Source organism: Capra hircus, chromosome 17 (genome assembly GCF_001704415.2).
Source record: "Capra hircus breed San Clemente chromosome 17, ASM170441v1, whole genome shotgun sequence".
NCBI classification, from domain to species: domain Eukaryota; kingdom Metazoa; phylum Chordata; class Mammalia; order Artiodactyla; family Bovidae; genus Capra; species Capra hircus.
Window position 1 is genome coordinate 59184490 of NC_030824.1, and position 12499 is coordinate 59196988.

The following is a 12499-nucleotide window of genomic DNA, read 5'->3' on the forward strand; positions in this document are numbered from 1 at the left end:
CGAATTCCATTAAAATAAACTTAAGGAGATACTCCACATACCAGGACCTCACTGACAAGAATTGCTTAAAATCAGAGGCTCAGACTGGGATTTAGAAATATTTTCATTACATACCAATTTCCCTGCTAACCCTTATTTGACCTTTACTGGATTTGCTTTGAGAAGCAGCCTCATAGCTCTGGGCTGGATATAAGCAGTAGTAGCCTCAAGTTTAGAATTTGATATAGTTACTTCTAAGCTAGTAGGATTTTTAAAAAATGATCTGTTTAGGAAAATAAGGAAAACTAAATATTTTAGCCCTACTGGAGACCCTTCTCAGGCTCTGAGCTTCCTGCTCATCTTTGCTCCTGTCCCAGGCCAAGCACAAGTTTATAGGGCTGCAGGACCTGTGGTCATAAGCACGTCTTAGGTACCTGTTTAAGTGAGATTGGTCCCATCACAATCTCTTCTGAAACTGCAGGTCTGAAGCTAACTAGATATAAAATATGTTTCAAATGTGACCTTATTTCATAATACTACAACTGCAGGTCTGAAGCTAACTAGATATAAAATATATTTCAAATGTGACCTTATTTCATAATACTACAACTGCAGGTCTGAAGCTAACTAGATATAAAATATATTTCAAATGTGACCTTATTTCATAATACTACAACAAAAGTTCAGAAACCATTTCAACAGGGATTTCAAAACTAGAAACCAAGAGTCATAAAACAAGATTTAGCATTAAATCTTTCTAGCATGGAGTACTAATACACAGTCCTTTATAATTTTAATAAATGAACAAAACAACTTTTAGAATACACATCATTACCTCAATGTATAAGTAATACTACATGAAATGTTCAAGATAAATCAAACTTGAGTGGGACCAATGTAAATGCTTACAAATAGACTCAAGAATAACTTGCTGTCTCCTATGTGCAAAAATGCACTATTCCAGGACCTGCTGCTGCTGCTAAGTTGCTTCAGTCGTGTCTGACTCTGTGCAACCCCATAGACGGCAGCCCACCAGGCTCCGCCGTCCCTGGGATTCTCCAGGCAAGAACACTGGAGTGGGTTGCCATTTCCTTCTCCAATGCATGAAAGTGAAAAGGGAAAGTGAAGTCGCTTAGTCGTGTCCGACCCTCAGCGACCCCATGGACTGCAGCCTACCAGGCTCCTGCGTCCATGGGATTTTCCAGGCAAGAGTACTGGAGTAGGGTGCTATTGCCTTCTCTGATTCCAGGACCTAGTAGGATGAAAAAAAAAAATAGTCGTCCCAGCTGATATTAATTAGATTATTAACTTAAAAACAAGTAACATGAAAATCAGATTGCTACTTTCTAACTCACAACTGTTCACTTGCCTGGGAAATTAGCAAGGCCTAGAGATGGTTCAACACTACATAATGATGCAATCTAGGGCATCTTAAGTTGAATGGATCTTGAAAATGACTTAATATTGTATTAGTTTGAAAAGGGCCCTTAATGGAGGAAGTGGCTTTGATGGCTGCTTAGATACCAAAATAAAACACAGGATCCAGGCATTTCATCATCAGAGCCAAATTGGCTGGATGAAGGTTTCCTAGGTGGTTACAGAAGCATTTGGTCCTTAGAAAATGCTGGTAAGTATGACATTCTTCCTTCTTCAACTCCTGCATCCCACAGAGTTGGCTGCTTGACAGGATAGCATTAAACAAGAAACTAAAGGAGTGAGAGAATCAAATCTTGCCAGATTTCCCAAGGCATAAAGAAAAACTGTTGGAGAAGGAAATGGCAACCCACTCCAGTATTCTTGCCTGGGAAATGCCATAGACAGAGGAGCCTGGAGGGACGCAGTCCACGGGGTTACAAAGAGTTGGAATCGATTTGGCAACTTCACAACAGAGAACAGCTGCAGACATTAAGCAGCCAGCAGGGGATGTAGTTGGAGCAATGTCTCCAGCACAGGGCTTGGGTGAGGCACCTGTTCCACAAAGAGAATCAGCCAAGGCCAGCAGGAAGACCTCAAGGGAAGATCCGTCCAGTACCACAGGAGCGGCAAGTATCTTTCTGTATCACTGGATCCCACGTTTGAGAACCAAGTGTAGAACTCAGGTGTTGACAGAGAAAGCCTGCGCCACCCCCCACCCCGAAGCACCAACCATAGTCCTCTCACGTCAAAATAATTTACAAAAACTAGAATTTAACCTATTTAGGAAATCTCATTCTAAGTCAGTTTCAAAAAAGCAAGTAATTAGTGACAATATTTCAAATTCTTGAGACAAAATTTCTCAGACACTACACAGGGATCCCTTCTATATCAAAAATGCCCATTGATAAGATTTATACCAACTTGACAACTACAGAATACACAAATTTAGTCAGACCATGCTTTTTCCAAGTTGCTACTAGGATGGTCAAAAATGAAGGTAACTAAATACGGTTTTTATTCAAAGCACACTTAAAAGAAAATTAAAATAAATACAAGCAAGACCAAATGTGGAAACAGAATTTTAAACCCATTTCCAAAAATGCCCCAAATCCTGTAGTAAGAGTCCTTATCTACATATGAATAAGCATATCTTAGAATGACAACTTTACAAGCTCAATAATTTCTTCAAAGGTAAATGGGTATTTTCTTCTTTTATTACAATTCAAAGGAGAATCATAAATTCTACTCATTCCTCTCTTGGATGTTAAAGTATCTTGATTTGTTTAATTCTAAAAGAATCTCATATTCAGGGATAGCTAGATCAGTAAATAAAATTACCTCTGTGTGTTCATGATAGATGGTGGTTTAATGTGAAAGATTCCTGCATTTCAGTATGTTTATATATTATTATGTAATAGATATGCCATATTAACAGGTAATAGATAACCCAGCAAAGAATATACTTAAAAAAAAACACACACACAAATTAGTTAAAAACTATAAGAAGCAAGCAGCACAAGTCCTAGAAGCTAAAGAAGACCCACAAGTTATGGAAACTTAACTGAACATCAGTGACTCCAGAGTGCCCCAGCCCCACAAGCTGAGAAAGACCGGAAGCAGATGTTTCAGGTCACTGTATTAAAGACATAACCACTCTAACCACACCTTTCTTTAGTCTCCGCCGCTGCCCAACTATAGTATAGTGTCTACAATACACAGTTACTAGGTACAAAACGCAAGTCCTTTGCAGAGGTCCAAGTCACTTTCTGTGATAGTGAAGCCTTCAGACTGTAACTACACATGGCTTTCCAAAAGGAATCTGAAATTTCAAAGCGGTAAGCACAAATTAAATTTTTCTCCCTGCTTTTCATGTGTCCCCATAGGTAACAGTACCTCTGTTTTTAATGATAGTCCGCTGTTAAAGAATATTGTTGCGACAGCAATGTAGGAGACAGTTATTTCTGGCTTCAGTGGTCCTAAAGAGAGAGAAATGAGTCACTGTTAGGTAAGCATTTCCGACAGGCATTTACTCGACACAAAAGAAGAATCCATTGGAGGAGAACAAACGGGACTTTAAATCTTGGTGTTGCCTCTACTGCACCAAAGAGCTGACAGAGTTGAGTGTTCACTGTGAGGCAACCTAACTCTGGATAGGATTTTCCAGAGGGCAAGGACCACAGCCGTCCAGTTCAGCACAGAATCCTCAGACCAGAAGAAAGAAAATAAACATACTCTCACATAGCAGAGCAGACAGACAGCATCCTTCTACATAATTCTATCTGCCACAGTATCTGTGCTTATATAACAATCAAAATTCTCCCACACCAGCACCACCAAAAAAAGAAAATCAGTGGAAGAAGTCCCCTTCTTTTTAGCAAATATTATCTTATTTCTCCTAGGATATAAATCAAAGCTTATATTCACGCATGTTCAGTTCTGCCCGAGTGCTCTCAGAGCACAAGTATTTATTGAGCACTTACTATATGAATGAGACAATGCATATAGAGAAGCAGAGTGTGTGTGTGCTTAGTTGCTCAGTTATGTCCGACTCTTTGTGACCCCATGGACTCTAGCCCTGCCAGGCTCCTCTTTCCATGGGATCCTCCAGGCAAGAATACTGGAGTGAGTTGCCATGCCCTCCTCCAGGGGATCTTCCCAACCCAGGGATCGAACCCAGGTCTCCTGCATTGCAGGTGGATTCTTTACCGTCTGAGCCACCTGGGAAGCCCGAGTAGCATAGTACTTAACAATATATTATTAAGATTGCTAAGATTAAATTTTGCCAGGCCCTAGGAATCCTGTGGTGAACCAGACAGGACTGATCTTTCACCTCTGGAAAATCTTCTCTAGAGACAAGCTGGCATCACCCTAGAGGTGTTAATACTATGAGTATAACAGGGACGACCCTAATATTTATTTATTTATTTATGTAGCTTATACACAATTGGGGGCTTCCCTGGTGGCTCAGAGGTAAAAAAATCCAGCTGCCAAAGCAGGAGACACAAGTTCGATCCTTAGGTCAAGAAGATCCCCTGGAGAAGGAAATGGCAACCCACTCCAGTGTTCCTGCCTGGAAATCCCATGGATAGTGGAGCCTGGCAGGCTACAGTCCATGGGGTTGCAGAAGAGTTGGACATGACATAGCAACTACACAACAACAACACACACAACTGACTTGAAGACCTAATGCACTAACCAAAGGACAACGCTGCAACTCTGAGAAAGAGCCATTTCATACCGCATAACAGTGGCTCTCCAGCTGCGGGAATTTTGTCACCCACGGACGTTTGGCAATGTTCTGAAACATTTTTGAGGGTTGTTATAACTCAGGGGGTAGGGTGCATTACTGACATCTCATAGAGACCAGGAATTCTCCTAAACATCCTGGAGAATGTTTTTCAGAATTATCATATCCAGTGATGTGAATTATCATATCCAAAATCAAACATATCAGAATTATCGTATCCAAAAATGTCAATAACAGTAGAAACTAACACAACATTGTACAAAAAGTATACTCCAATAAAAAAAGGAAGGGGAGTTCAAATGTATCTGTACTTCATTATTTCTTATATTGAAAACTAATGAAATAAATCCAAATAAATATTAGCAAAATTTTTTTAAAACATCAGTAGTGCCAGGGTTGAGAAACCCTAGCACAGACCAACATTTTAAAATCTGAGATCACCTCATATTTGACATTTTATACAGCCCTGTTGCAGTAGGTTGAACAGTGTCCCTCCAAAATTCATGTCTACTAGAACCTATTAAGCTAATTTGGAAATCGGGTCTTCACAGATGTAATCAGGCTGTTAATAAGTGGTCTAATTGGATTGGGGGGAGCTGTAATCCAGTGACTGGTATTCTGGTAAGTGGAGGCAACTCTGGATATGGTCACAATCAGAGGGAATATGGCCTTGTGAAGACTGAGGCAAGGTAACAAGGACGTCTGGTAACCACAAGCCAGGAGAAGCAAGGAAGAGCTCCTCCCTAGAGCATTCGGTGGGAGGACAGCCATGATCACATTTTGATGTCTGAATTCTGAAAAAAAAAACAAAAACAAAAACATTTCTCTTGTTTTAAGCCACCCAGTCTGAGGAAATTGGTCGTGGCAGCGCTGGGGAATGAATACACTCCTGCAGAACCGAAAACAGGACCAAAATCATGGCTCCTCCGCTGCCTGCCACCCTCCACCATTCCTATAGGCACTGCTCAATGAAAAAGGCCAAACTCAGGAAAAATCACCAGTCAGTCAGCCAACAACATTTTACAAAAATATTTATTTATTTGTTTGGCCGCCCCAGGTTTTAGTTGCAGCACGTGGGTCTTAGTTCCCTGATCAGAAACGGAATCCAGGCTCCCTGCACTGGGAGCTCAGAGTCTTAGCCACTGGACCACCAAGGAAGTTCAGTCCACAAACCTTTTTTGAGCTGCTACAGTGCTACATTTTCAGAGAAGGCAATGGCACCCCACTCCAGTACTCTTGCCTGGAAAATCCCATGGACGCAGGAGCCTGGTGGGCTGCAGTCCATGGGGTCGCTAAGAGTCGGACACGACTGAAGTGACTTAGCAGCAGCAGCAGTACGTCAGTGAAAAAAAGAAACAAAGATCTCCTTCAACACCGTGATACATTATTTTAGACACCTGGCATTCACACAAATCATTTTGCTGTGATCTGAGAAAAAAGGAGCAAAGGGAGAAGGCAGGTAAAGAGGTATTACACTTCAGTGCAGTGAAAGCGGTTCAAAAAAGTACATTTTTTTTTCCACCATACTTGTGAGTGAATCGGTCTCAGCCACTCACATTTTGGAATAATATTTCATCAAAGCTGAGGAAAGGTGATTCAGGAGCAGATTTGAAAGTCAAGGAATCGGGTTCATTTTGGAAGTAAATGCCTTCCAGGAATTTTTAATATCCTGTTTGTTTGCTTTCTTAAAACACTCATATCATTTTTCTTTTCCTCCAGTCCCAAGTATTTTTTGAGATCTGTTCTTCTCAGCTGCGCTTCTGTCCACAGTGGTGACCCTGATGTTCTGTATATGATGGGTTAGAGTTAGCAGTATGGGCTTCCCTAGTGGCTCAGACAGTAAAGAATCTGCCTGCAATGTGGGAGATCCAGGTTTGATCCCTGGGTCAGGAAGATCCCTGGAGAAGGGAATGGCAACCCACTCCAGCATTCTTGCCTGGAGAATTCCATAGACAGAGGAGCCTGGCGGGCCACAGTCCATAGAATCGCAAAGAGTCACACGACTGAGTAACTAACACACACACACACACACAGAGTTAGCAGTATGTTTGCAAGCGATAGCTAGGCGATGTGTCCAAAGATGCATCTCCACAGCAAGTGCAGGAAATGACTTGGACTGCACGTTTCTTTTGGGCAGCTAAAGCTTACTTTAGTTAGCCAACAACTGAATCTTTTAAGAAGCTAACTCTTCCCACACTCCAGACACACACACATATATAGATAAACATCATAACTATTAACTAATGGGCACAATTCAGTGGAATGAGCCTTCACTTTGAATGTTTTAAATCCTAAAAACAATGTGTACTGGTTTTTTTTTTTTATTAGATGCAGATCTAAATAACTCTAATCCATGAAAGAACCCGGTGAGGCTACTCCAGGCCCACTGACAATGTACCATTTGAAGGGGAAGGGGAATCAATTCTAATTTGGAGAAACCTAAAGCCCCTTTGAGACAGCTGCTAATGGATTGTCCACTGTGTGAATGAGGAACTAGAAGCTGGCAGGGCTGAAATTAAAAGCTGCTAAATATTTGCACAGTGGTGAGAGTTGAAACTACGCTGTGTAATGATATTTGGCCTCTCTCCAAGGCCATGATTATATCTTCCAAGTCGTGAATATAACCAGGTTCAGATCTTGAGATGGCTATAAAGAGCAAAGGAGAAATGTAAATTCGAACTTTTCCTTAAACGAAAGCAAAAAAAAAAAAAAAAGAGATTTAGCAGTGAAAATGGGATGGGGTGGCAACATCAAAAGAAAAACTGACCATAAAAAACAGAGCAACTTTGGGACTTCAAACTCATATTTTTTAAATATGAGAATGAGGGTGGGGAGACAGAAAATTATTTGGAATGCTTAAGAATGCAACAAACCATTATTTCATAAAACCTACTATCATCAAGTAAATTTCATTCCTAAACTTCATCTAAGGTGTTCATGCTAATGTTCTTAAGTTTATGCAGGAGCATGTTTCTGGTTATGTTTTCTTAAAGGAAAAATGAAGCAATTTCCTTTATAGAAGGTATGTCTTATTAATAGCAATAATTCCAGTTATAGATGCAAGTAGAAATAAGAAGCTTACTCTATACTTCCAAAGAAGTAAGCCTTTCTTTCCTGGAATGAATAGCACAGTGTTGAACTCTGGTAAACTCCAAGATGGGTAGAGCTCAGGGTGCCCCTGGGCTGAAACGCAGCAGAATATCTACACCTGAAAATCTGCACATTCACATCTCTCCTGGCTCCTCACTTTCAACTTTTTAATATATTCAAACATGAAATGTAACTGAGTAAAAAGAACAGAAAAGTAAGAATTAAATGATCTATGCTAGTATCTGTTCCACTTTCTCCCACATGGAAAGTCATTCAGCTTCTCTCACTTTAGCGTTCCCACCTCTGTAAATTTCCAGCCATACATAACTCGCCCATTGGTTATATAGATGGCTTTTAAAGGGAGGTCACAGCAAAGATGTGATACTTTAAGCGTAGAAGTCTTACACTTCAAAACAGATTAAGGTCATTAAGGTATTGATCCAGGTAAAGATGAGGAGAACCTCTTAACAAGCTGAAAACAATCAAAACTTCCTGCTGAAGAGAACAGAAAACTGTTCAACTGAAAATTTCTCAGTCAATGTGAGTGCATTAAAAATGTATATGAATTCCAGTGTACAGACCCCAAAATGAAACTTCTGACTACAAGTGACAAGCAAAAAGAGGTGCTTTAGATCATTCTGTAGAGCACAAGAGGCCAGAACACTTTCAGCCACCATTCCTCTCTCGGGTCCTAGATTTTTGTTGTTTTAACTAATGGAGTCAAAGTGTTATTTGGAAGTTTGTTTTTATTGAAGAAGTTTTACAGGTTGGAAGGTCAATTGAACTATCAAGAACTTATCCTGAGGGCCTATATAACAAATCCCAAACATTTAACATTTTTTTTTTTTTAGAAACAGTAACTTTTACACTTGGATATCTCTCTCAAAAAAAAAAAAATCACATGAGTACACAGTTGTCTAATATTAGCTGAATCTGCTCAGCTTCTTTTGGGCTATAAAAAAATCAGGGTATGGAAAACGTCTTTATTACAGAGAGCCTTTCTTTATAATGGTTATTCATTTTTAATGATTTATTGCCAAGAATGGATTTATTGCCAAGAATGTATGGATGTTGCAACTGGTATGATATAACGGAAGTCCCGGTTCCCAGTCCTTCCTCTTCCCTGAGCTAGCTAACTTGACCTAGGGTGAGTCACCTGACCTCAGGTCTCAACACCTTCAGCTGTAAAAGAAACATGTTGGCTTTAAAGGATTTAAAGTTCCCTCTCAGCTCTTAATAGTCTCCTCTTTTATAATTAAACAAACTCTAATGGCATAGGGACTAGTGAAAATGGGAAATAATATTTCTAACATACAATAACCCCCAAAACTTCACTAAGTAGAATCTGAGGGAACAAGCAAGAATGCATCTCACACCTGTCACTGGGGGGTAAGCCCTGGGGAAGTGATTCAGCAGTCCACAACCCTCCTTCCCACTGAGCAGCCCAGGAATGTAAGAGAAAAAGGAATTTAACCAAACCTAGTCTCTGCAGATCTCAACGTAGAGGATCACACATTACCTGTAACTTCACCTTAACACTCAGCAAATCAGAGACCTAACACTGTAAGCTACAAAGTCTGCAAGTGAAGCTAGTGAAATGTACATCAGAGGGCACCACAAAGATACTCTCTAACATTCTTAACACCCAGCAAGCTGCAGGGACAAGGGAACTGATTGGACAGAACCTGAATACTAGCCTTCACAAATTTCCTGAAAGCTCACAGAGAAACTATGTCAAAGTAGAAACTGGTATCTTCAGCCGGATAACCAGCCCAACAACTTTACTCTCACAGCTATACACCCTCCACATTGTGGACTAAGTTGAACAGAGAAGGAAAGAACATAAAAGAACAAGTTTTAATCTCCACTGTCTTTGTTCTTTTAAATGTTTTCTGAAGCTACCTCTAAATGGAGGTATTGAGGGCAGAGGGTAGAAGGAACCGCTGTTCTCCTGAGAGATCATTCCATTCACTTTCATCATGTTTGAACAAAAAGGTACAAATAACTTCAAATAGCCTCCTGAGTGTTCGCACTGGCATGAAGATTGTGTGCTCACTTCCGTCCTTATCTGTCCCTGTGTGGCTGGTGTGTAAAACCTGTCAATAAGCATGAAAACTGCCGAACAAGGTCAAGCAGACAATGAACTAAAGAAATTCAATTAACATTTATGAAAAGTGGGACATGCTTGTCTAAGGGTGGGAGGAGGGGTGGTGAGACAGGAAAGGCTAATGCTATTTCCAGTCATTTCCACCAAAGCCCATCCACACAGGACAAGGATTCCACTATTCAGAGATCTGGGTGTGATTTTTAAGCCCGCCTACATTTCCTTGCCAAAATACACTGCACATAGGATCTAACACAGCCCGTATCTGTGAAACTGCTAAGTGTAGCAACTGTGCCAGCCGTATACGGAAGCAGTGAGTGCAACGTGTCAGTCGGCTTGGGAGTTTGTGGAGCGGCAGCAACTGCAGAAAAACACCACCCTCCAACATGTGGGCCACCAAATCGGAGTTGGAAGAGGAAAGAGAAAAAAGGGTCCCTTTTTCTCCCCCCGCCGCCGGCCCGCCTTTCCTTTTAACGTGGGGGAGGGGAGTGTCGGAAACGGACAAGGTAATGGTGTTCACTCCGAGACAGATAAGGAACTCCTGGCAACCTAGTGTCCCTTGGGATGTGATGCTACTTTGAAGGCAGGAGGGATAAGTTTCATTCTCGGTAACCTCACTGCTTGACACTAAGGATTCTCATTGATTGTCCGCGGCAAAGGCAACCTGCGTTCAAATTCCCTTGCCTCCTTCCTAATTATAAATCCTCTCTGGGGCTGGCAAATTGAAAAATCAGCTAAAAGGCCAAAAGACACCACGGGCTGGTCAGTGTCCCTAAGAGAGGCAGACACTCCCCAATTCCTGTCTCCCCCTCCTGCCCAAGACTCGAAAATTAGTTCTGAAGTGGGAACCGCGGCGGAGCACGCAGAGGTGGAGCACTTACCCCCATTCACCCCTATGGACGGCTCCAGCTTTGCTCCCGCAATCGCCAGTACTATTCCAATCATGAACCATTCTTTCCTCATTCTCTCCAGCAGCCTCATGTTTGTTAGGGTGGGTGGGTTTTGTTTATTTGCTTGGCTTTTTTTCTTTTTAAGCTGCGATCGCTTAATCCCCGGGGCTTCTCCACACTTTCCAAGCTCCCACCTGACATGCAGCAGAGCAAGTCAAATTGCTACTTGTAAATTAAAGACCAGGGGGTTGCTCCGGCGGCTTTGAGGAGGGCTGGGAGTAGTAGTATCCAGTGACAGGAAAGTCTCACTGAGCGCCGCCATCACTACCGGATGGCACCTAATAGAAGCACACACGAAACCACGGCTCTAGCCGCGCCTCCCAAGCGCAAACGCTCAAAAGCGAACGTTTGGGCGAAACCGGCCGGCGCTGGCTATTAGGGCAGGAAAGCTGGCTGTCGGGTAGGGCTGACAAACTCACCGCAAACGAGACCTGAGGAACCTTAAAAATGACAGGGACGGGGAGCGACGTGAGGCGCCACAGCCAACTTGTTCTATTAAGGGTTCCAACAAACCCTCCCTGTAGGCACAGCAACCCTCCCTCTCGGAGTACTTCTGCGGAAAGATTCTCTTTTGATTCGCCTTGAGCCTACGGGAAGGGTCAGGGTGCTCTTGGGTCAGGGATTTCTCCGTTGGCAGCTGGAGGGGCGGGCTGCAGGGTTGTGGGTGGCGAGCCTCTTCGAGACATTACGACGCTTCCTCGACGCCGGCGTTGACGTGTACGCGGGGGGAAGGGAGAGCTCTGTCTCCGAGCTCTCGGCGCTTCAGGAGTTAGCCGAGCTCGTCAGCCGCCTCGGGAAAGCTGCGCCCCCGCAGCGGGGAAGCTTTAACCTCGAGAAATGGGTTAAGGATTGGGCACCGAGCAGAAGCCCACAGACAGAGGACCGACGCGTCCCGGGAGGGCTTGCCAGATCCCCAGGTCGGTCGCCCCCGGAAGGGCACTCAGCCCCAACCCCCTTCGCCACCACCAGCCCGGGAGTGGGGACTTTGGAGGTTCAGCCCCGCTGCCGGAGACCCGATCTCGAGCTCTCTCCCTACCTCTCAACCAAGCTGACGAGGGTCAGAGTGGGGGTCTGAGCTGGCTTGTCTGAAGAGTGCACGCTTTTGCTTGACCCCAGACCTTGCCCAACCATCATCAGGGCAACTGTGGGAAGCGGGTCAGCTTCGCCAAGGAAAAAGTGGTGAGCGACCGAGTTGGAGGGGCAGAAGGGTCCCCGTCCCCTGCCTTCCATTGCCCCACGTGCTAAATTATCTCCGTCCCCATTTCTCCCTTTAAGTGTTTTCTGATAAACAGTGACGTTGATAGTTTCATGAATGGACTTCCTACCCATAGACCCTGCAGGAACATCAGCTCCTTCTCTTATGCACCCCAATAAATAAATCAGGAAAATGCTGTGTTCTCATTTACTAGGAACTCTCTGATTTGTTTACGGCAGAATCAAACTCAACTGGAAATGATTTTTAGTTGTAGTGGTTACTTAAAGGGGAAGAACGCAAAGCACTGAATTCTGCATCAGGTGCCTATGGATACTGTAACATATACCTCAAAATGGAAGCCAGAAGTCCAAAATCAGGGTGTTGCCAAGGTCCACTTCCTTTGGAGCTTGTGAGGAGAAAATCCCTCCGTGTCTCTTATAGCCACTATTGGTTGTTGGCATTACTTGGCTTCGGGCCACAGCACTCCAGTCTCTGCATCTATTTTCACATTGCTGGCT

The 12499-nt window shown here is 43.0% G+C and overlaps 1 protein-coding gene across 5 annotated transcripts in view; it reads right to left on the reverse strand.

Annotated features, from left to right (window-relative positions):
• The window catches only part of SLC10A7 (solute carrier family 10 member 7), a 302825-nt gene extending 291574 nt beyond the window's left edge, over window positions 1–11251 (reverse strand). For 2 of the 5 annotated variants that reach the window (XR_001919409.1, XM_018061586.1), the window contains exons 1-2: window positions 10718–11251; window positions 3289–3371 (exon numbers count right to left, since the gene is read on the reverse strand). Coding sequence is in view for 4 of the 5 variants with exons in the window: in XM_018061586.1 (XP_017917075.1) it covers window positions 3289–3371; window positions 10718–10817 (183 nt within the window). In the remaining variant the exon portion in view is untranslated. The remainder of the gene's footprint in view (window positions 1–3288; window positions 3372–10717) is intronic. The other 3 variants (XM_013970505.2, XM_018061585.1, XM_005691203.3) reach the window with 2 other exon arrangements.